General features: G+C 39.7%; 1 protein-coding gene across 1 annotated transcript in view; it reads right to left on the reverse strand.

Annotated features, from left to right (window-relative positions):
• ADARB2 (adenosine deaminase RNA specific B2 (inactive)) overlaps positions 1-21,940 on the reverse strand; it is a 309,490-nt gene extending 287,550 nt beyond the window's left edge. Inside the window, exon 1 of the mRNA XM_061349646.1 lies at positions 21,619-21,940. Within this exon, the coding sequence (XP_061205630.1) occupies positions 21,619-21,718 (100 nt within the window). The 5' untranslated portion in view covers positions 21,719-21,940. The remainder of the gene's footprint in view (positions 1-21,618) is intronic.
• Between the last annotated feature and the right edge of the window lie 1,563 nt (positions 21,941-23,503).

Consider the following 23,503-nt stretch of genomic DNA (forward strand, 5'->3'; position numbering starts at 1 on the left):
CTGTGCATCAGACAACAGGAAATTCATCTGTGAGCCACGCACCTGGAGTAAGTTGCAAAGTTGGCACACAACTTTGTGTATTCTTCTAGACCTTATTATGCAAGATGCACACTAAACAGCACCTCTATGACATTAAATCATAGAATTATAGACTGAATCATAGAATGATTTGAGTTGGAAGGGACCTTAAAGCTCATCCAGTTCCAACCCACTGCCACAGGCAGGGACTCCTCCCACTAGAGCAGGTTGCTCAAAGCCCCCTTCCAACCTGGCCTTGAACACTTTCAGGAATGGGACAGCCACAACTACCCAGGACAACCTGTTGCAGTGTCTCCCTACCCTCACAGTAAAGAATTTCTTCCTAATATCTAATGTAAACCTACCTTCTTCAGTTCAAAGCCATTATCCCTTGTCCTATTAGTATACTTCCTGAAAAAGAGTCCATCCCCATCTTTCCTGTAGGCCTCTCTAAGGTCTCCCTGAAGCCTTCTCTTCTCCAGGATGAACAACCCCAACTTTCTCAACTGCCTTCATAGGATAGGTGCTCCAGCTGCTGATCATTGTCGTGGCCTCCTCTGGACCCACTCAAGCAGGTCTATGGATTTCTTATGCTGGGACGCCCAGATCTGAACACAGTACTCCAGATGGGGTCTCACCAGAGTGGAACAGAGAAGGCAAACCACCTCCCTTGACTTGCTGAACATACTTATTTTGATGCACCCTGGGATGTGATTTGGCATCTTGTTGAAGTAAGACATGTATCTTGGGTTTTTTTGGAATGGCTCACTTCCTGAGATGAGATACTAGATTAAGAAAAGCCATTTGGGGGTCAATTAAATTCTCTGTTTCTTCTCAGAAACCAAGGAAAACAAAATTGAAAATACAGTATGTATGCGTGTAAAATAAAACAATTGGTGTGCAAGTGAGAGCAAACACTTGGGACTTTTCAAAACTGATTTCAAAGAATTTTTAAAACAGAATGTCATACTGAGATGCAAAATTAAAACGACTGACTTTGCTGATTGTCAAATAAACTTGAATACCTTCTACCATGCCGCTAATCAGGTTTAATGCACTGCTGCTGCTGCAGAGCCTATGCTTTTTCACCTGTTTTTCAAAATTACTTACTCACCATCTAGTTCATCAGTTGATCTGAAGCTAAAAAAGTACAAAAGATTTTTTTTTTTTTTTTTACCAGTTCTTTTATACTTTTGTCATGGTGCAAATGGGAGTTTCAAAACCAGGCGGTTGGTTGATGTTACTTAGCAAATTTTATCAGAACATTCCACTGACTTAAGGTTTTGTTATGTTTCTTTACCCATTTATATTTTTCTAATTTCTTTTCTGATATTTTGTTCCAGTAATGCTTAACCAGCCATTAGCTTTTCTTAGTAAAGCCAAATTGAATGACACTAATGTGAATAGCATAAAACCTGCATTGACCTACTTTTATTAAATGAAGGAGAATAGGCCTCATAGGTCTGTTAGGTTGTCCAATTTGCTCTTCCACTTCAAATTACTGATATTTCCTTACCATGATCTATATACACAGGTTATGCTTAACTCTGTTTGAAAGCAACGCAAATGTAATACACAGTGTGTTCTTACTCGCCTCCTGTTCTGAATTACCAGCAATTCAAGAAATAGCCAAAATTGATGGTTCCAAAAATTGGAAAAGGAAAGAAAAACTGGAACAAGGCAGCAGATCATCAGCTTGACACAATTAAATGCTACTTATGAAGCCAGTATGACCCAATAGCAATTTTTAGGAGAATGAATTATCCTCAGGCATTTTTCTGCTCAGGTAGTTTTAATGTTTCTCCTCTTCCTTACTCTGTCCAATTTTAAAGCTCCAATCCTGACTGAACTGCTGAGCATTCCTCTGTAGCATTGGTTTTAGCAGAACAGAAATGCCCTTTGCACCTCACTAAGGTTTGCCAAGCATTGCAGAATTAGGCCAAATAATTAATGGTTGTCAGAGAAGATCAGCTGTCACCAAAGCAGCATTTGGTAGTTCAGGTCACCTGCAGGTTACATACCCAGCTTCTTCAGTGCCTAGAAATAAAGCTTAATGCCATTTAGTAACATTGCTATCACTTTACAACAGCAAGCAGGAGGTCCCAAATGAGATGAGGACCACATTATTTCAGACATAACTTGGTGGTCCCTACACAGCTCACAGAGCAGAGATTATAAATAATAGTGATGAATATATTCTTGTCTGCTCTCCCGGACCCTATGCAGAGGGGAAGCAAGTGGATTGCCAGTCTCACAAAAACAACAGCAGCAGATGCAAAAATCAAATTCAGGGTTCCTGAATTTGACACAATCATCTTTCTTATGAGCTTTGCAAACAAACAAGACACGTGTGCAACCACCCAACCAGTTCTCCTGCATTTCTTAAGAAGAAATTTAAAAGCAAAACGAGAAAGACCTGTTCTGAAAAATCTGCCCTAAAAAAATCCTGCCTAGGGTACTAAGAAAGATCAACATTCACCACTTCCAGCTATATGCATTGAAAAAAACAGTCAAGCTAGTATTCACAGATGATTTTTTAATAGGTCTGGCCTCTAAGCAGCAGCTCACATTCCCAATATTATAGGGAGGGAGGAAAGCAGAAACAGATCAATCACTCAACAAAGAGGCTTGTCAAGGAGTGGACATTTTTCTTTTGTAGCATTTTCTTCTCTGCAGCTGCCCACATACAGCCTATCAGGAGATATCTCAGGTGTCCATCAGAACATTTTTCTGTGCTCTCTCCAGTGCTAGTGCTTAAGCTTAATTTATTTGTCAAGTGCTCATATGGGAGTAGGACTGAGGGGGAAAATAGGGAGAAATGTGTTTGTTTATCATGATACTGCCCCACCTTTCTGCTTTCTGTCAGCCTGTGATTATTTACGTCAGACCTGCTTGATTTCTGCATCTTTTAGGGTTTTTTGTAATTAATTCAGCCTCAACATTCTCCTCATTCCCATACTTTTCAGATGTCATTTCATGTCTTTTGATCTGCTTCAGTTTCTTTTCTCCCTTCTCCCTCTTTGCTTTCATGCTCTTTCTGAATTTTGAAATGGATTTTATTGGTTGATAGAGGCATTTGAATTGCTTTCAGAGGATGGGCCTTGGAAACACAGGATAGCAGCTCACCTAATCACATTTCTCACCTAGAACCTGTATAATAAGGGTGATACATAGGGTGTGAGGCTGCGACACTGCTAGTGAAGATGAGCTAATGGACCTTGGCCAGCCTTAATTAAGAGTTTCTAAGCCAAACCTTTTCCTTCTCTGGCCATGAGTGTGTCAGCCTATCAGTTTTGTAACAGCTGACAACCTCCTCTGATTAGTTTGTCTTCATCTTCCCTATTTTGTGTGTTGATATGGCACCAAGAGTTATTTCCCTGCAACAAGGGGGCCCTTTGCTTTGCAGGCAGAACAAAAGTGTCAGCCTATCAGTTTTGTAACAGCTGACAACCTCCTCTGACTAATTTATCTTCATCTTCCCTATTTTGTGCATTGACATGGCACCAAAAATTAGTTCCTTGCGGGAAGGGGTCCTTAGCTTCGCAGGCAGAACAAAAGTGCCACTTCTAAGGGCACCTGACCCTACCTCAGGAGAAACCATGTGTGGCATGAATCACTGCACCCCTGAGTCCCTGCACCTTCAGGATATGACCATCTGGCACTTAAAAGTGTATGTACATATATATGTGCGCGCACACACACACACATATCTCCCACAAAAACAAACACCCCCCCCCCAACAAACACAAAACCACAACAACACAACAACACAACAACAAAAAACCCCCCAACCCATCATCTCTATATATCCATTACTGATGTACTGGCACCCAACATGAACTGCCTTGCCTCTCAAAGGGAGTAGAGTGAAACAACTTCTTATTTCAAACTAGTTTAGGAAGGCTTTTCAATTGTATATGGGTTCCACGGTGGAAAGCTTCCAGCCAGCTGTGCAACGTGTAAATTAAAATGTGCCTTCTTAATAACAAAGGCTTGTTTCGATCAGGATGGACTGATAAATTGTTTTCTTTCAAAAGATAAAGAGGACTGGGCTTTAGGTATGTAAAAATGGTAAATATTTCTCGTGTGCTTTTATTCTTTCTCAGTCAAATGCGTCTTCAGAGAGCCATCTGTTTCCTTGCCACAGAAAGAAAAAAAAATAGGGTTACCAGGCTCCCTGTGCTTATTCATCTGATTTTGCCTTAAGTTAAATATTGGAGAACCATCCCTATTGGTAAGGTTTTAATTCTGCCACTGGCTATGACAAAGGCTGCTGTTTCTATCCACCGCTGGGCTTGTTTGTCTCAGATTTTTTATTTCAGCTACAATTGCGAAAGAAAATACACTCTTCTAGTGCAAAATGAATGGGATTTCCTCATTTTAGTTCATTATCTTCATCTACTTCTCTCCACTAAAGAAGAGAGAAAAGTCCCCCTCATCTTTCTGCCCTCCCCTCACACCCAGAGAAAGTGGCAATTGTACCATTAAGCCTCGAGTGTTTTACATATGCAAACACAAACACAGTGCTTAGAGGAAAGATCTTCCTATCCATATGTTCATCTTCTTCCCTTTACCTAAACCAGACGATTACCTCAGCAGCTCAGCTGTGTTATTGAGACATTTCAGCGTGAAATTTGTTTTTCCTCACTGAACTTTAAGTGGAATTTCAAGTGCCAAGTCTCCAAAGCCAAGTGGGGCTATTAAGAGATAATTACTAATTATGCTAATTTGAGAAGTTGTGCTATTTCTTTCCCTGGTCATTTTATCTGCAGCTCTCCTGAGAGAACAGTCCCCATTCAATGTTAATAACCTTTCTAGACTAAGCATTCAATGGAGGACAGTGTGTCCTAAACCCACGAATATTTTATAGTTAATCTAGATATGTGGCTGTAAATTAGAAAGAGAAGCAAGTTGCACTAATGCTAATGACTTATGTTATTAATTTTTTGCAGTAGCAGAAATATCTGATTTCTCTCCATTCATATATTGATACAGCCTTTTTCTGATGGTTTTCTTTTAAATGAAAGACTCCTCACTGACTTGAAATACCCACTACACCAGTAATATTTCTCAGCAATCATTTTCTAATCCTACCTATTACAAACTCCCCTAATAAAGGATTAAAACAAAGAACATATTTGATTTGAATTTCCTAAATGTCACATTTATTTTTCCCTTATATATGTAAAGGTATGAAACATATCTTTCCATGTTTTATACACTGCCTTTTTTTTCCTTTTCTTTTTTTCAAGACAGTGGTTACCGGGTTGGTATTAGGCTGTGGAGTATGCTGACAGAATAAGAGTCTTCATTATTTTTTAATAAAATAACAAAATTAGGTTTTATTTGATATAGAATTCCATTCCTGTTCTGTGGCAAAAGATACATATTTCAGTTTGTTTGTGGAGTGCAAGTACCCAGAGCTTCCTTGGCTTGGCTTACCTTTCAAGCGCAGAGGTGCTGAGACTGTCCTCTTGCCACACTACTTGTTGAGAAACTCTTGTTTTTCTGCAACTCAGAATGGATCTCCCACGTACGAGCAGACAATGTCCAGTCTCCTCCGTTGGAAGACCATGGTTACTCTGATGTGACTGTGAAAGCCCAGGTCCTGTAAGCCCTGGGTTTGTATCACAGTGAATGGGAAGTCTGAATGCCTAAAAGCAGCTCCTGGGAACACAGGTGCAGGGTCACCCTCTCCCTTTGTCAGTATAACATGAACACCTTAAGCACTTGATGGAGGACAGCAACATCTGAAAGCAGATCCAGCCTCACAGTGACCGCTGAAGACAACAGGGTGGAAATAGCTGTGGTACTGCAGCTCAAGAGGAGAGTGCAGAAAACAGGAGATATGCAAAATATTTTCATGGCAATTCGGCTCAAATTCTTTTTTTTTTCAGTTTGCAGAATCTAGATGCAAAGCCACTAAGCAAAGAGGAAAATGAGACTGAGCAACAAGAAAAAAAAGGACAGCAGCTCGTACTTTGATTTTTTTCCATTTTAACACCATACACAGGCCTATAAACAGTGGATGTATTTTTTTTTAAAAGCAAAAAACGTAAATATTCAAAATCTTGGGTAGCTCTTATTTCTGGAAAATGAAACACACAGCCCTCAGACTCCAGTTCAGTACTCCCAGTGTAGGAGTGGGAGGACTGCGTTCACATGAGACATGAATTAGGGCCTAAAAATATGTCCTAGTAATAACACAGAAGATTATTTTAAGTTTCAGCATTGCTGGTTTCAGAATACAGCTTCCTTTAGTGAAAATCCATTCTGCAAGTGTGTGAACCTGCCCTCAAGCTCCTGATAAATATCAGGTAAGACATGTCTTCCTTGCTGATGGGGCTGAGGGGACCAAGAGGCCACTGTGCTCTCACCATATCACCAGAGACACAGGAAAAACACAGCTGTGTGACTCTCTAGTAATACATCTCCCACAGGTTCACATGAGAACATCCAGCAGAACTGGCTGCTATTTGGACCATAATGTGACCCCGACATTTCATCAGCTCACTAGCAAAGCCAAGTGGGCTGAAGCCCTTGACCTACGCGTGGTCAAACACATAGCTCATGGACTTCTTCATAAAACAAACTTTCTAGCTGTACTCAGTGGAAAATGTAAGCAGAAGGCAACATAGGCGAGTGTTGCATGTGAGTCTCACATCAGCTCTTCCTTGGGCAGACAGATTGTCATAGGGAGGTCTTGCATCTCCCTTAAGTCCCATCAACTCTTGAGGCATTGCATTTTCTAAAGAAACACTCTGTTGCCCCAAAACTCAGCTTAAGCTGCATTAAAGGCAGCTGCTCCTTGCTGATATATTGCTGTCCAAAGACAGCAGCTAAGGGAACCTGCTGGAAGCTGAGAAAAGATCAATGCATCTGGGCAATGCAAAGCTGTAAGTGAATAAACATCTGCAAGAGAGACCTCTTAAAACAAACAAACAAAGAAAGAAAACCACACACACAAAAAAGAAACAACCCAGAAAAAAAGCAGCAGTCAGCAATGAAAGATACTGTATCTCCTAAAAGGCCTGCTGCAATATTTAAAATTAGTTCTTCCTGGAGAGAGAAATGAGCACTAGAGACTATTTCAAAACGTTTCATGGGCTCTGTTGGTCACAGCCACACTTGTTCTGCATGCTCTGGGAAACCGGCAGACTGGAATCACAGCCCCAGAAAGATGCTTGACATTGCTAATTCTAGCTGAAATGAAGTTTTCTGCACATGTTATTTCTTAGTCATGTTTGAAATTATTTTTTAATCTAGTACCCATAAAGATCACACAGAGTTGTGAAAGAGAAAAAGATCAGCTTAAAAAATGATCCAGTGTTAACTGTTCTCTTTCCTTTTATATTTCCATAATGAAAATATTTATAACTACATTATTTTACAGTATCATCCCAAAACTGACAGTAACCTATTGGGAAGCATTTGGAGCTCTTACAGATTTTGAAAGGCTCATATTGCATTAATAAGAGAAATGCATATTTGCAACAGACCTCAGCAGCCGGCTTGCACCGGCTTGCACGGCCTCTAACTGGCATGAGAAATTATGTACGGAAGAGCCTGAATGCCCCACTTTGGCCCATTTTAGGCCAAAGAGAACAGGAGTCTTTGGATAGACAATTCCAAGTGGGTATAGGCTTTAGCAGAAAGGAGAAATGAGTAATGTGGTTTTCTGAAAACCATAGATTTCTGCATCCTAGGACTCATGGAAAAATGTTGGATTTATTTACTCTTCATAAATATACAAATAGATGCATGTTTCTATCCCACATCTTTGCAAAGAAAATTTTGAAAATATAAACTGATGAAAGCTCTGCAAAAGCAACTCTTACCTATCATTACTTTTTACCAGCCACAGTTCCTTTACAGACATCTGAAGCCCCAGATTCTACAAAGGAGTATGAGTTGTGGATTCCTTGACTTTCACTATTTCCCTGCAGCCCATCTGCATGGATTTATCTCCAGGCTAACAGCCCAGATAATTCAGGGTGTAACATTTCACCCTTAAAACCCCCAGTTATAATAAAGAATAAACAATAATCATGAGGGGTACAAGATGCAAAGAGATGAATTACAAGGGAGATGTTTGATCTTGTCTTTTCAGCTGAGATTATAAATGGTCTGAGCCTAAGAGAAAAATTCAGATCCTGAAACTGAACGTTTGCTAATTAATCACTTATAATGGTGTATGGAATTACAAAACACAATTAAAACACATTGATATCAAGAAACACAAAGGAGGATGGTGAAGGGAGTATGGAAGCAGCTCTCAACAGAGAAACATCTCTACACAAGCTGGTGAAAATGATGCAACTCAGAGATGGCTTGTGATTAAGAATTAAAAAACAACTACAAGATGACTATTTTATGAACCAAATTAATTGCTGGAAATTTGACCCAATGGTAATTAAAAAGAAAATACAAATTAAAGTTTGAGCTAAGCTGCTTATGAAGCCTAGGCCAAAACTTCCACTGAGTTTAGCACTTCATATAAATATGCATGTACATTAATATACACGTTGATGGAGCACAAATTGGCACATTAATATGCATAGTACTAGAGTGTCTGTGTTTAAGTACATAAATAGAAATTGAATATAAACATATGCATTTGTAGCTTTGAAATTCCATTAGTAACAAAACAGCGTAGAGAAATTATTAGCATTTTTACATGATGATTTCTGCTTAAGTCAGATACTGAACTGTTACTGATACTTACTTACAAGGCATTCAACAGATGGGGAGTCTAGACTGATAACTTCTGTGCTATGCAAGTGTATTTTTAAATCTTCTTTGATGTTAAACTCTGATTCTATGCTGTAGAATGAAATAAAGCGTTTTCCTGGGTGTGCAATTTTATCTTCCTTATTTTCTTTTTGAAAATCTAATTTGGCAGTGATCCACTACTAATAGTGCCAGTTAGAATGACCCTAACCACCATAAAAATTGCCACCGAGGTCAATCTGAATAACGACAATGTGACCACCCATGTGAGGATGACCTATGGGATGAAGGTGCCATAAATGGTAGGGCCTTGTGCTCCTGGAAAAGAAAGATTCCCATGTAACAGCACAAGATCAGGCTCCTATTCTTTTCCTCTCGATTCTGCTCTCAATCTTTCCCTCTTTTCTAGTGAAAAGAAGAAATTGTGCTTTTGTTCGCAAATTCAACAATGTTGACAAATGCATATTTTCTGTAATATTACCTACTCAACAAAAATCAATCTATGTACACAACGTACATCTTAATGTACATAACAGATGAAAGTGAACATTATACAAGTGAAGATAGAAAATATTTTTTCTAGTTCTTTCTAGTTTTGGGAAGTGAATGTAATAAGGTGATATCCCTTTAGAAATACTGCTGCTTACTATTTATGCATTTTAAACTGTATTATTTAGGTAGCATTCATTTGTGTGGTTCACTGCTTGCCCTAAGAGACCTTCATTTGTTCAAAATATGAACTCATTCTGGATTTAAAGTGGTAAAAGCAAACTAATGTAAAAACATAATGAAATCACCTTCAAATCTGCTTACGTTCTCACTTTTCCTACAAACCCCCAACAAAAATAATCCCCCAAATTTCTCTGAGATTATTGCAGCAAATCCCATGCCCATCAAATCCTAAAACATGCTCCACCTGCTAGTGAAACTATCACAGTAATTGTCTGGGCTTTTATCTAATGAATATGCATTACAGCAGTCAAAACAAAATTCTAACTTAATCTACATTACTGGGGAAAGTTTCTGAAACAAGCTGTTGCAGGGAAGTTTATGTAATACGTTGTCAACATTCAGCAGAGACAAGCTGTCTGCTAGAAAGGGCTGATGGAAACCAGTTTCCCCATTTGGTCAGGGAGCTGTATCACTGCTGCCCTTAAGCCAGGCTTTTGCCCACAGATGCACTGAAAGCATCACATCTCATTGTCCCTTTAGCTTTGCTGCCCACCTGTACTTCATCCCTATGCAAGTCTGTGCAGACAATCACCAAAATCTTTTTGCCATACGGATTTCAGTGAGTCATAATCATCTTTTCTACAAAGCACAAAGTCACTGATACCTGCTGGAAATGACAGACGGAAATTCAGTTGACTGACTGTATGAGGTCTGTGCATAACTGCATCTGCAGGCAGGTGTGTGCCTGCCGTCAGCATTTGCAATGATTACTATGGGGCAAACCAACAAAACAAAAAGTATCTGAAATCAAGATTAGAAAGATTAACAAACCACTCCTCATCCAACTGCCTGCACACAATGCACACATTGTTTTTGCTATAATAGCCATTAGAATAATAGTCTCAGCCCCTCATCTTTACTTTTTGCCATCTTCCATTTCTGTCTAAACAGCACAGATACCACTCTACATGCCAGTGTCAGAAAAACATCTATTCTGCTCAGGAAGTAGTAGGAAGATCAGTTTAGATGTGCTAAAACAGAATGAGCCCTAAGAAGTATCTGTTGGCAAATAAGTGCATTACAAGTTTTCTTTAATATGCAATATTTTTTAGAAAAAGAATAGTAACTCCTCATCCAGTTTCTGGTTCCACAAAATAACCCGAGAGCACCTGCATATTTGTATGCAGATCTTGTTACTCTTTATTTACTGCTTTTCTAGGCAGCTATGGAATGACTGAACAAGTGATTTTGCTGAACCAAGGCCATATGTTACCCAAAGACCTTTGATGATATATTGGTTCTATTCAGCCACCACTCCCATACATGCTTTCATTTTCATAATTTATGTGAATAACAGCTGCGTCAATAGGTGAGGATACAAGCAAAGAGATTAAGATAATAACAAAACGGGGATAAAAGAGATGGGTGTTTTGGTAAAGAAACAAACAAGTGTAAATATGTAATCAACACATGGATTTTTAGGGCTACAGAGTCTACGTTTTATTTTAAAAGGAGGGTTTTTTTTGTGCCTTTGTGATTATCTTTTTAATAATTAACAATAGATTGAGACTGCTTCCATAGTCACACCCCTGTTAAAACAGCACTCTGTTAAGGCCAAACCAGTGTGTATTATGTCGCTTCTTAATTCTGGAGAATCTTAATGAGGGCTTAGAGTTTTCTGAAGCAAAATTAAAAGTAATAAGGTATAGGGAATATATTTTGCAATTGTTTTTAACTTTTAGAATTCCTTTCCTAGACTTAGAAACCATGGCTTGTTCTTTTTTTCGTCTTAGAATTATTCACCGCATTTTAGTCAAAGAATTATCTTACGGTTAAAGAGCACAGTCAATTTACAGTGTTTTTAACTAAAGTGGAGTAGTCTCCTGGTCTTCAAAGAAGCACATGCATATACAAAATTCATGAACTGTAGGCAAGGCACAAATGTAGGCACTGTTAGTAAGATTTGTAATGGAAATAAAAGTTACAAAATTTAGCTAATATTTAATTCTACTGAAATGGGTTTATTTAAAAGGTGAGATCTTGTAAACAAAAAATCTGTAACAGTTTCAGTCAATTCCTCAAGCAAACTCTCATAGCATCTGATGGAACTAATATATGTTACAAAAGTAGAGCTAGTCTACAGGCTTGTCAGCAATGGCCTGCTAATAGTGAAGAAAAAGTTGCCTTTTAAATGTAAGCTTGGATACAAAGAAAGCTTGCCCTCAGCAAGTATAACATGCCATTCTGGGAGAAATCAAAGCCCTCTGGGAACTGAAGAGTAAATGCGATTCCACACCAAGGAAGAATCTGATCCCATGCATTTATTTACATACAAAATAGATAAATAAGTAAAAAGCTCTTTTCTTTCAAACACCACCAGGCAGAACTGCTTTGCGAACAACTGCAGCAGGCTGCCTTGCAGGCAGGGATTATACCTGCTTCTGCCTGTGTGTACCGACTGCAGCGTACAGCCTAGCACACTGTCCGCCTTGAAATGAGTGGTGCTCCCAGGGACCTGCCATATCATACGAGCACTTTGCAATGATAAACCCATGTGATATGATGCAGCTACAGAAAATATAGGTAGGTACAAACCAGGAACAGCTTAATTTGATACTAGAGAAGCTGGAGCAACAGACTACTGAATTCCTACCTCTTGCTAATTAATTCTGCGAAAGATTTATTAACTGCCCTGACACAGTTTCCCTCTCTATAAACTGGGGAAATATGTCTTCTCTGTCTCAGAGAGTTAATAACAACTTTTCATAAATAATTTGAGCATGTACCTTGTATGATAACACTGATGCATTTTTATTAACTCTGGGCAATAAGAGTCCTTGATGGCTGGGATGAGTTAGAATTACCTGAAGAAAAGGATGATCTTAGTCACTGGCATGGAAAAATAGTCCAATGGGTCTTAAATCATGACACTGTAAATTTAATAAGGAATTCACTGGTAGCCTTCAGGAAAATCTGCCAGAACTTCTTTGTCTATGGTTTCTTTTCTTACCCCATTTAAGCATAATGTATCACCTGCTTAAAAACGTGTCTGGGCTAACCAATCTATAAAACAGTTTTCTGTTAAACTACTTCTATTACACACCACATTTCTAAACTGCAAAAGGCTATTTCATTTCTGACTAATCAAAAACCGTGTACATTTTTAAAATCACCACTTTTCTTTGACACCTAATAACCATCTTCTGGTAACTGGAACTGTTAGTATCTTACTGCCTGTTTTTACCTTATGGTTTACACCTTGTGCTATCACATGCAAAGACTCCAAACTCTTTAGATTTTTTTAGCAAAACGAATGCAGAGCTAAAGTCTCATTTTAAAAGTATTATTGGCAGGGTACAAGTTAACCTAGAAAGACAAGCTTTTGACTTGTTCTTGCAGAATTGGAATGCTTCACATTTATGCTTGAATAGTGCATATTCTCTCATTCCTGTGTACAAAACCTAAAGGATTTGTATAGTGAAAATTTATTGAGAAGAAAATAAATCATCAAATGACTTGCGCTCATGGATTGCAGCTGAAGGCACAACTCCGTGCGGACACAGCACCAGGTAAAGCAAACCTCTGTCATATAGCTGTAAAAACTGGCCATTATAAACATGAATTGAAAAACAAGTACCTCAACATGAGAAAGAACAGATTTTACGGACAGACATCAGATGCTTTAGCAGAAATAAATGGTATATAAAGATGATCAATAATCTTTGAAGCACTTGCATCCGGAGGAGACCTGCTGTTAGTGATATTAGAGAACATTCCCTTTTTGTCCTGTTTCTTTTAAACTCCTAAATCCATGAGCAGCAAGAGCTGAGCTCCAATTACAGTCTGCACAGCTCAACAATGAGGCAATGCAGTCCATGGCTCTGCTCCTGCTTCCCAGAATCACCTTTCATAGACATGTAAATAGCATCTCATGATTGGCATGAGGGAGGGAAATTACAAGCTGGAAATCAGGTAGTGAAAGTTAATTTCAGTTAAATATTGTTCAAGAATCCATTAAGTGGTTTGTGGCAGGGCTGGTGGCATGAATGTGATGTGAAGCACAAGCGCAGAGTTGGCTTCTGCTCCCAGTTATGTCAGTTCTGTAAGATTCAGCTGGAGAAAGATCAGCACACAAAGAAACTTGAGAACAAATCCACCTTTTCAATAAAGGTTCGGGGTTTCCTGACATTAATATTACAGGCTCCTGCACAAGGATCTGTTATTACCATTCTGAATTACTCAGGTACTCAGAAAACATATGCACAAAAATGGGACCTAGAAATAGCCTAAAAAAATCTTGCTTAAGAAGTTTCTTTCATTTATTTCTCACTAAAAAAAATAAATAAATAAAAATCTTATAATCCTTGTGCGGTTGTGCCTTTGTTGTAAGACTATCAGTATTACACAGAGCAAAATCATACGCAAAGCCTATCAGAATGTTTATACATATTTAAAATTACAAGTTCATGCACCACGGATGAATGGATGTGTATAAACACACAACTGAAACAAATTTTATTTTTACATCTCTAAACAAAATATTTCAAGGTAACATAAAAATCCCTCATGTAAATATTTTTTGGACTCTACAGGCTTTAATACCCTTTGTCTAATGTAACTTGGAGTTTATTATGTTCATTCATTTAATATTGCTGGACAGGTGAAGATAAACTTCATTTCAAAAGGAAAGGTACACAAGTACATATATACTAAGGCACAGACATGCATGTGTACAGCAGCACAGCCACCCTGACTCATGCTGAGAGGCTTCAATTTCAATTTTACTGTGAGCAGGGGCAGCAGCATCAGGCCTTATACAAAGGTAATACATTATTACAGTTGGCTTGATAGCCATCATTTCACATTTGTTAAACCCCACTATTTAAGGAATAAATAGCCATTTCACAGTCTCTGAGAAGTGGTAAGGAGCAAGCAACTGCGTTAAATTAGTTGTGTGTAAATCTCTTTCTATGGAGATGGAGACAAAATATCTGTCAAATTCTACTTATTTCTTCCCACACTTCCTAGCAGCCTTGACTCTTCATGCTGGTTTTTCATTAGCAGTTAGAGAAAGGTGACTCTGCTAATAATTTTGAGCACCATTTCTCTTATAAGAAGCAAAGATAATGTAAACATGAGAAAAAAAGAAAAAAAATCACACTTTAACAGAAAGTATTTTGCTGAGATCTACTTATTGCTCACTCTTCAGTCCCAAATCACATATACAATGCTACCAACACGAGCCACAGGTTTCAGAAACAGCACTCAAGTGGCACAACTCCGAAATCAGATGCAATAGTTTGGTACTGGAACCAAACCCTAACCCAACAGGTACACTTTCACAAAGACAGACTATGGTGTGCAGGGATAATCCCTTATTACAGAGTATACATCTGATGATGACACTCTACCAGTAACACCAGTAACTGTGTTTTTCTGCAAAACCAATCACCATGTGTTTATAAAGTTTATTTTCACCCCCTTTCATTCCCTTTTGCTTCTTTTTTCCAAGGGAATAAGAAACAGGGGATGTATTAATTTTTATCGTCATCCTACCTAACCTTACTACATCATCAAAGTAAGAGACTGGAATCAGCCTCAGTTTTCATCTATTTTTACACACATTGTGCAGGGTGTTGAGTGGGAACAGAGGGGAAGGTAGCTTAAAAAGCCATCAAGAATATCCCAAGGAAATGTGCCTGCCGCCTTTACTGCAACTGTGTTCCCATTTTGGGAGGCACATGGGTGGAGGGACGACATTGCCACCACCACAAAGCCAAGCAGAAAGGTACCTCCTGAACTGCTGCGCTATAGCTTCAGCTGTGAAAACAGAGGAGCATGTAAAAAGGCTCACAATGAACAGCAGCAACTAAACCATCTAAAAAACACCTTTCCATGTAATCTGAGTAGTTCAGGAGTCGGATAATTTCCTGAAAAAGAGGATTCATATCTCATATTAAAAATCCAAATCCTTCTTAATGTATCCTACCTAAAGCCGAAGCCTACATTCACTGAAGTGAGCAGCAAACTTTTTAGCTAGTCTCAGCTGAGCTAATCCAATACCTCAGCTTCCTACACATACATTAAGTTTTGTTTTTCCATACCTTGAGTGAAAGAATTCCCCAGGCCAGCTACATACTGTCTGAACAGAGCAAGTCCTTCCACTCTTATTAAACATGCTGGAATTCCATTTCCTTAAAAGCCTCTGTCTTTGTAAATAATAAAAAAAATCAGGTATAAATCAGACTAGCCTGTTTTACATCCTTTATAATTTTTCATTCTTTAATATAATTTTATTGTATTATTTCTTTAACTTATCTCCAAAATAAACAATATAAATCTTACCAATATTCTTGTGGTGAAATTTTACACTTCTCTAATTCCTTCTGCCATATGTCTCTGAATCCTCACTATTTCTAGTACACATTTGGGAACTAGAACAGCCAGAATGAAATGGAATATACTCAGTGAAAATACACTTTCCATTCATTAATGACACTGTAATATCTTCAGCATTAGCCATCCTGCTCTTCACGCACTCTGCCCTGCTCTACGCTTCTTGTTATCATGCTTTACTTAGCAGAGATTTTCATTAAACCATCCATAGCAATGTCCAGTCCCTAGTCTGGACTGGGTATTGTTAACTCAGAGCCCAAAAAATTCATATTTCAAACCCGTCCTAAGTAGCAAGAAATTCCAGACTGACTGAACAATGATAACACCATCCATTTAATGCTTTCTGTTAAAGCATTACATTTGATTATTTTATGACTCAGGGGGGTTACCTATCAGTATGGGTTGGCAAGCCGCTTCTACCAGTTAATAAAGTGATATTTTAAATATTTATATATATATATCACAATATGCTGCTAAAACTTCTCTGGGTTAACTGCTTTGTTTCAAATTCATGGGGGGGGGATGCAAAGGTCAGCTATAGCAGAAAGGTAGAGTACTTCATTTTCCTATCAGAACTTACATAATTTGTAGGAAAAATGAGCTCTGTTACACAGAAAACATCAAGTTCTCCACAGATGTCTTCAGAATGATCTATGTGTTGACACATATCAGGGGTTTTTGTCTGAATAACTAATGGTAAAATGCCTGAAAGGTTGTAGAGATAGTTAGCTCTAAACACAGGGATCAATTCAGGTTCATTACTACTTGCAAAACCTATACAATATTAGGCAGCAGTAACTCAAAAGTAGCACAATTAACAGATCAAACAGATATTCTAATGTCTGCTCTTTTAATGCAGCTTGCTAACCTAAAGGGTATTAAAGGAACTTCAGAAAACAGCCTGCACAGACCTTTAGTAACTTGGGTATTTCACACGGCAATTTCACCTGACCTTTAATTTTTAGTGCAGTGTTTTCCATTTATAAGGATCACTTCAGAAAGGGCTGCCATTAAGCTTTTTAAAAATTCCAGTAATACTACTTAAACTGGAAATTCTAAGCAAAGCTCTCACCTTATGGGACATTTTCCCTACCCAAATCACCAAGAAGTACAAACTCTTAAGTAATAGGAAACAATTTCCAACAGTATAGTACTTTGCCACTAGCTTTATGTGCCTCCACATTGCCACTGAAGAAAGCAAGCATCGGACTTCTGTGTTCAAAAAGTTAAAAATGGCTATATATGTCACTGCTCATGTAGGATATGGTCAATATTTATGTAAGTGCTTCTTCTACTCACATAATTAATACTTCTTAATAAAGTTTAAATATTTTGTTCCCTTTCAAAGCAAACCGCACCATTTTATTGTCCTCGCACATACGTGCTGTTGCTAGGAAGATACAACCCTGCTATAACCTAATCGCCTGCTATTTAGATATGGACTCATGAATCCCATATTTTTATTCTAAATTTAAGTTCAGTCATCGTAGCTAATGTCCTTGATGCTATCTTAAATTGCTGTCATTACATGGATCACTAGAAATTGGAGTAATAATAAAAAAGGAAAGAAAAAAGAAAGGCACCAAATTAGATGATGGATAAAGGTTTAATCAATTTAATTTTATCACCAAATCCAGTACCTTCCTCTCAAGCTGTCAAGGGACAAGATAAGCAGAACAAGTCTTAAAGCACGATGCAATCCTGTTGTGGGGAAGGAGTTGTGTCCCTGAACCTCGCCAAGATGAAACACACTCATTTATTACTTTGGCATTGCAGGATGATGAAGAACCAAGCTGGTTTCCTCCCTCCATCCCCAGCACAATCTTTCTGTTTCATTAATTTTTCATGGAATTTCATTTCACAATCATTTTGCCTCTCTCACCTGCTTGCTGCCCTTATTTAGTTTATTCTGTCAACTTGGATTTCATGTCCCATTGTATCAGCAGCGACCTCCAACATGGCTTTCTACCACATCAGGGATACCAGATTCCCTCCTGTTTCCAGTAATTAACTTTAATCACTAGCTCTATAAAACAGTACTACAAATAAGGTGTCTTATTTGTTGTTTTGTACTGGAAAATGACTCAGAAGGGATATATCTCCAATCACCCATTCCATATTTACTTTCTATATGTTGATTTCTAAGAAGTTGCCAGAGACTGCTAACATTTCACCTTTTTAGTATTATCAGTAAATGGCAACTCTGCTTTTGTTTGGCCTGCTTGTAATCATTTATCTCAGAAAACAAGCCTTCTTTTTAAAATTTATACCACAGGCTATGAAATACACATAAACCATGCTGAATTCTGCCAGTACTTTGCCATATTTCAAAGCCTTAGAGAAAACACAAGAACCCACAAATACAGTAACTTCCTATAAAGCCCTAAGCATTTCAAATGGCTTTCTCTAAATAATTAGGTGTAGTTTTTAACCTCTAGTCATTTTATGTACACAGAAAAAAACAAAACAAACCCCACAGAACAACAAAAAGAGAAATATACAACAACTATTACAGCTTCTACGTGAAATTAGTCTGCAGACAATCTGGAAAGCATCCCTATTTATTTTTCATTAGGTCACCGAGAAATTAAGATATTAACTTCCCACTGGGACTTAACATACTTATTTTCTAAATTACAATGAAAATATTTCTACCTATACCAACATTAACAAATGGATATGAATATCCACATTTTAGCTGTTTAACACACTTTCTGCACATCGTGTAAAACTGAATGAAAGCATTGTGCAAATATATGCCTGCAATGTGATATTCGCTGCATGGACATTTAACCTTAAGTCTTCAAGCGAAGTTATTTATACTTAAAGGGTTGCTGGACTTCATAAGCATAAAAATAAGATGCATGCAAATTAATTATTGGATAATGCTATTGTACACTGGAATCACACTCAGTATCCTAGACTTTCAGTGCTCAATCTGCATATATGGAAATCCTCTCTCTCCCCCTCAGTCTCATGCAGCACATGTTTTTTAAGTAAATGCACAGGGAAATTCTATTCAAAGAACATTGTTTGTTTCCTTGCTTGAACTTGCTTTCTGCCTCCAGCAAACTCCTAAACCAGATCATCCAGGTATAAAAGAAGTGAAGCAAAGTGCTGTACCCAGACACACCAATTTATAATTCCCACTAACTAGGACAAAAATATGACTGAAAACATGGAAAGCACATCCAAAGAGAAAAAACAGTTCTATTAGAGAGTAACATTTGATTCTACTTCTATATGTCCCTAGATATTCTATCAGGTGATGTCTCAACCTGATTTTAAGCACAGTTCATATGTAACATGTGTAATAAAATATATTAAGTGGTATAAAGAATTTGTTGAGTCCTAAGGAGTAGGGATGTGACAGATCAATTCATTTCCTTACTGATTAATATTCAATTTAAATTTAAGACTAGAGTGAATTTCTTTGGCTACAAGTGTCCACAGGTATCTGCATGTGTATGTGTAAACGTACGTTGTGTAGTTACACTCTTTAAAGCATCTAGTAAAAGTACTCTTGCGAGAAACAAAATATGTGTGGATAATGGTTAAAGTCAAGTGACACTCGGCTTTAACCATTTAGAGTGGTGACACTCTAAAAAGATTTTCACAATCTGTTAAATAGATCAAACCTCCAAAATAGCGGAGCCCATACTAATTCTTATAAGAATACAATAATTTATCAGCTTAATATACATTTTCTTGACTAGTCTGCAGGACAGTCAGTTTGCCAAACAACATCTTTGCATTAGACACCGTCAAAAAAGACACAGAAATATATGATCAGTAAGTAAACTAGTGTAATAATAAAATCCAACAGGTTTTATACTGGGTGTGCCTTAAGTTAAAGGCATTTTTTTGCCAGTATAAAATTACAGGAATGTGTATTTTTATGAATTTATACTGCAATTACATAGAAAACAAAATCATATGAACACAAGCATTGCTCCCTATAATTGGTATACTAACCAACTACGTTATTTAGGAAGTGGTTACAACAGCACATTTGGAGGAATAAAAAAAATTAGCTCTTCAAGTGCATGTTCTTATTGACATCAAGCACTTTCTAGAATGCCATCAACCTCCAGCTGTCTATTCTGCAAATAGCTGTTATTTACTAATTTACTGTTTAGCAAGTTTTTGTGGATTTTTTTTTTTTTTGGTAGGTTTTATGTGGGTTTGGGTTTTTTTAAACATTCAACTTCTACCATATTTTGGCAAAGCAGAGCAACCGTGGATTGCGTCAGAAAAGTCTTACTGAAAGACCCTCACTTTTGTCGGCTGCTTAGAAACAAAATTAACACCATTTACCTTCATAACAAAGCACATTTTCTTCATTGCATATATTAATGGATTACTCTTTACTCTTCGCCAAGTACAGGGTAGCTAAGGCTAGGCTGTTTGTAGTTCCCTAGAAAAGTAGTTTTGCTTAAACAAACACAGCACAAAGAAGTCTGCTGACTACAACTTAACTAACAAGCATATTTAAAGGATGCTTAGTATTTTAAAACTTGTTTTATAATGGAGAGTGAAAGACAGCCTTTGTCACCAGGTGTTACAGCAACCCAAAAATCCAGAGGAACAAGTCAAGGTTACACACCTACTCCATGTCCTGATACATCTGGGTGCCTGTAGTTTCCGCTTGTGTGCAGGCCACTATTTGTAACTATGATTCTGAATACAGATTTAAGGGGTGAAAGTTAAAATAGTGACAGGCAAATAATACAATCTAGCATTTAGCATTTGACCAGTTAGTACCAGTTACCATATAAAAACTGCTCTGACACCTTTCTGAAAAGTTATCAAATACCGTGCCTAACTGCCTTTAACATAATAATAAAAAGACACTTAACTAATGGCGCCTACAAGATGTTTTCTAGAATCGGAAGAAAAAGCAGTGTATCATGAGCATCGGCTTTAGTTGACGACCTAGCTAAAACTCGCGTTAGTCCCACATAATGATGACAATTACAGGTTAGATGGTATTTACTGCTCAGCGAAACATCTGGAGTTAGCACCTCTGTAATCAAAGCCGTTGCAGCTGGGCATCTCTGGCTTCTCATACCAGTGCTTTTTACTTTAAAGTGTTCGCAGCCTAGCGAAGAGCTTTTATGTAGGGCATACTCCCCGTTCGCAATGACATCCTGTGGCTTCACTTTTCATGCCCATGGCAATGCGCGCCTTCCTAACAGAGGTTTGCTTAGGGAAGGAGAACACCACCAAAATAGCAAAACTCGGCGGACCTTCTCTAGAATGACAAAGGGGTAGTTTGGAGGGCGCAACCCGCCGCGCGGGAGCTGCGCGCTGCCCCGTAGGCTTCGTGCCGCTATCTGCGCTGACGGGGCACTTCCTGCCTCCGGACCCCGGGCGGCAGGTAGGGCAGAATGGTGTTGGGGGTGCTGGAGCCGGGCGGGGGCCGTGCCAGGGCCGGCGGAAACCCCGGGACAGGGCAGCTCCGCCTCACCGCGTTACCTTGGACGGGGTCCGCCGAGCCGCCACCCGCTGGCACCCCTGCGGGGTTCAACCTTATCCCTAAACAAAGAGAGAGGAGGAGAGCAAACACTGTCCGTCCGCGGGGCAGCGCGGAGACCCCTCTAGTCCTCAAGCCGGATCCCGCGGGTGGCGGATCGGAGCAGCGGAGGAGGCACCGCCCGCCCCTCACCGGCCGTCGGGGTGGCAGCAGGGCTGGGGCCGGCGTGTGCCGAGCACAGACAATAACCACAGGAGCAGCCGATGTTGTGTGGGAGACAGAGAGAGGAGAGAGGAAAAAAAGGGAAAAAAAAATATCTATCTTACCTTTCCTCTTTGATCTCCTTCTCCGCCTCCTCTTGGACTTGCATTTCAGCTGCCCGCCCGGCGCTCCCGACGCCCTGCTGCTGCCCAGGACAGATGTCATGCCTGCACTTCAGCGAAACAGCACCGCGCCGCGATGTTTTCCTCCCGTGGAGTTTCTCCCTTTCCTGGAGGCGGCTTTTATAGCGCGCCGGGCAGGGCGGGCTGCCCAGCGCCGCGCCGAGGGGTCGCGCCTCCGCCCCGACGTGCCGAGCCCGGCCGGGGCGATGCCCGGGGGCGGCAGCGGCGGCTCTGCCGGCCCCGCGCCCACTTTTTGCACCTCTGCGAGTTGCTGGGCGCCGGTCGCTTTGAAGCCAAGGGTGCGGGGTTGGGGGGGGTGTGGGGGGGTAAGGGGGGGGGGCGGATTTGCTGCTGCAAAGTCTCCCGCAGCCCAATCGTTCCCGCCGCCCTGCGCTGACATCAGCTCCGCCAGCCCTCGCCCCCAAACTCCTCTCCCTCTGGGCTGCCGGCTGTGCCCGGCTCCGGGGAGAAAGCGAGGGAGAATAGCCCCGGAGGGAATAAAAACATCCTGCCGCCTCGTCTGGAAGAAGCTGGAGGGGCAGCTTGCAAGAAGAGAGACTGCAGGCAGGAATTCAAGCCTTTTCCTTTCCTTTCTTTTTTTTCTTTTTTTTTTTTCCCCCTTCTTTTTTTTTTTTTTTTTTTTTCCTGCTTTAGACCATGTGGACACTGAACACTCTGCTTCCAGAAACATAGAAATGCCGCTGCTGTCCTCCCCAGCCCAACACTTAATAACTAGTTCACTAATTGCAATGGTTATTATTCCCAGGGAAAGACTATGAGTTACTGTTGAAGGATCCCTGTGTCAACAAACCTTATGCAAGACGGTAAGTGTAGCGATTCTGCTTGAATCTCCAGTTATTTTTAAAGTACGTGCTCTGCTAAATTCACGATCAAGGGCAAAAGCTCTGTGAAGAGAGGAGTGCACTGTCGCTCAGACTCACACATTAACACTGTGCAGTGCCTCATTTAGGCAACTGTGCAATTAAAGTGTCGGGAGCAGAGGGGCTTTTAAAGAGAGGAAAGATGACAACAGCATTCCTCTGGAAAGCTAGACTACAAAGCGTTACACGTTCATTACAGAAAGCCAGGGTATGCAACAGATAAGATTCTGCTTTAAGTTACAAGAGATCTACCGCTTCTGCGCTCTACCCTTACTTATTATACAACTTAAAAATGCGTATTTGGAAACCTAGGCAGTGAATGGAAAACGGAGGAATATGCAGGAAAAAGAAATATGCTAAATAATTGATGTCATCGTTAGTGCCAACTGCATTTATAGTTGGCTGGAGAAGCACAGTTAAACCCTGTTTATCAGAACTCCTTTAATCTAGAACTTCCTCTTGTTGGAATGTAGGTTACCCAGCTCCTGCTGCTAAGCACTTCCACTGCTACTCTCCCAGCTATTAGAAAGCCTCTGTGTTTGGTTGGCTTAGGCCTCTGTCATTTTAGGAAGAGACAGAACTACCCATTACACAGATCTTCAAATTAAATAAACAAAAATATTTCCATAGAAGTTTCTAAAAGTGCTCGTTAGGCCAGGATTTGGATAACAGGTGTGCCAAGATTGTGTCACCTCCTGGACCCCATTGCCCACTTAGGAAGTCACATAAAGTCAGGAAGCCCTGTGTACCCTCCTTTTGGCTATGCAGCACAGCACAAAGCACAGGGGAAACTGCCCCCGTTTCCTTCCCCCCCCCCCAGCTAAGGTAAGAGCCTGTGAACTCAAACCGGCTGCTTGATGTCAGATATAGTTCAGGAAGCACTATGTGAAAGTAGGTTTTTACGTGCCTGTCTTTTACAGGTATCGGCTGGGTTTTTTTACATCACC

This window comes from Neopsephotus bourkii, unplaced genomic scaffold (genome assembly GCF_033783945.1).
Source record: "Neopsephotus bourkii isolate Nb327-2 ecotype Australia unplaced genomic scaffold, CSIRO-AGI_Nbou_v1 NB_53, whole genome shotgun sequence".
Lineage (NCBI taxonomy): Eukaryota > Metazoa > Chordata > Aves > Psittaciformes > Psittacidae > Neopsephotus > Neopsephotus bourkii.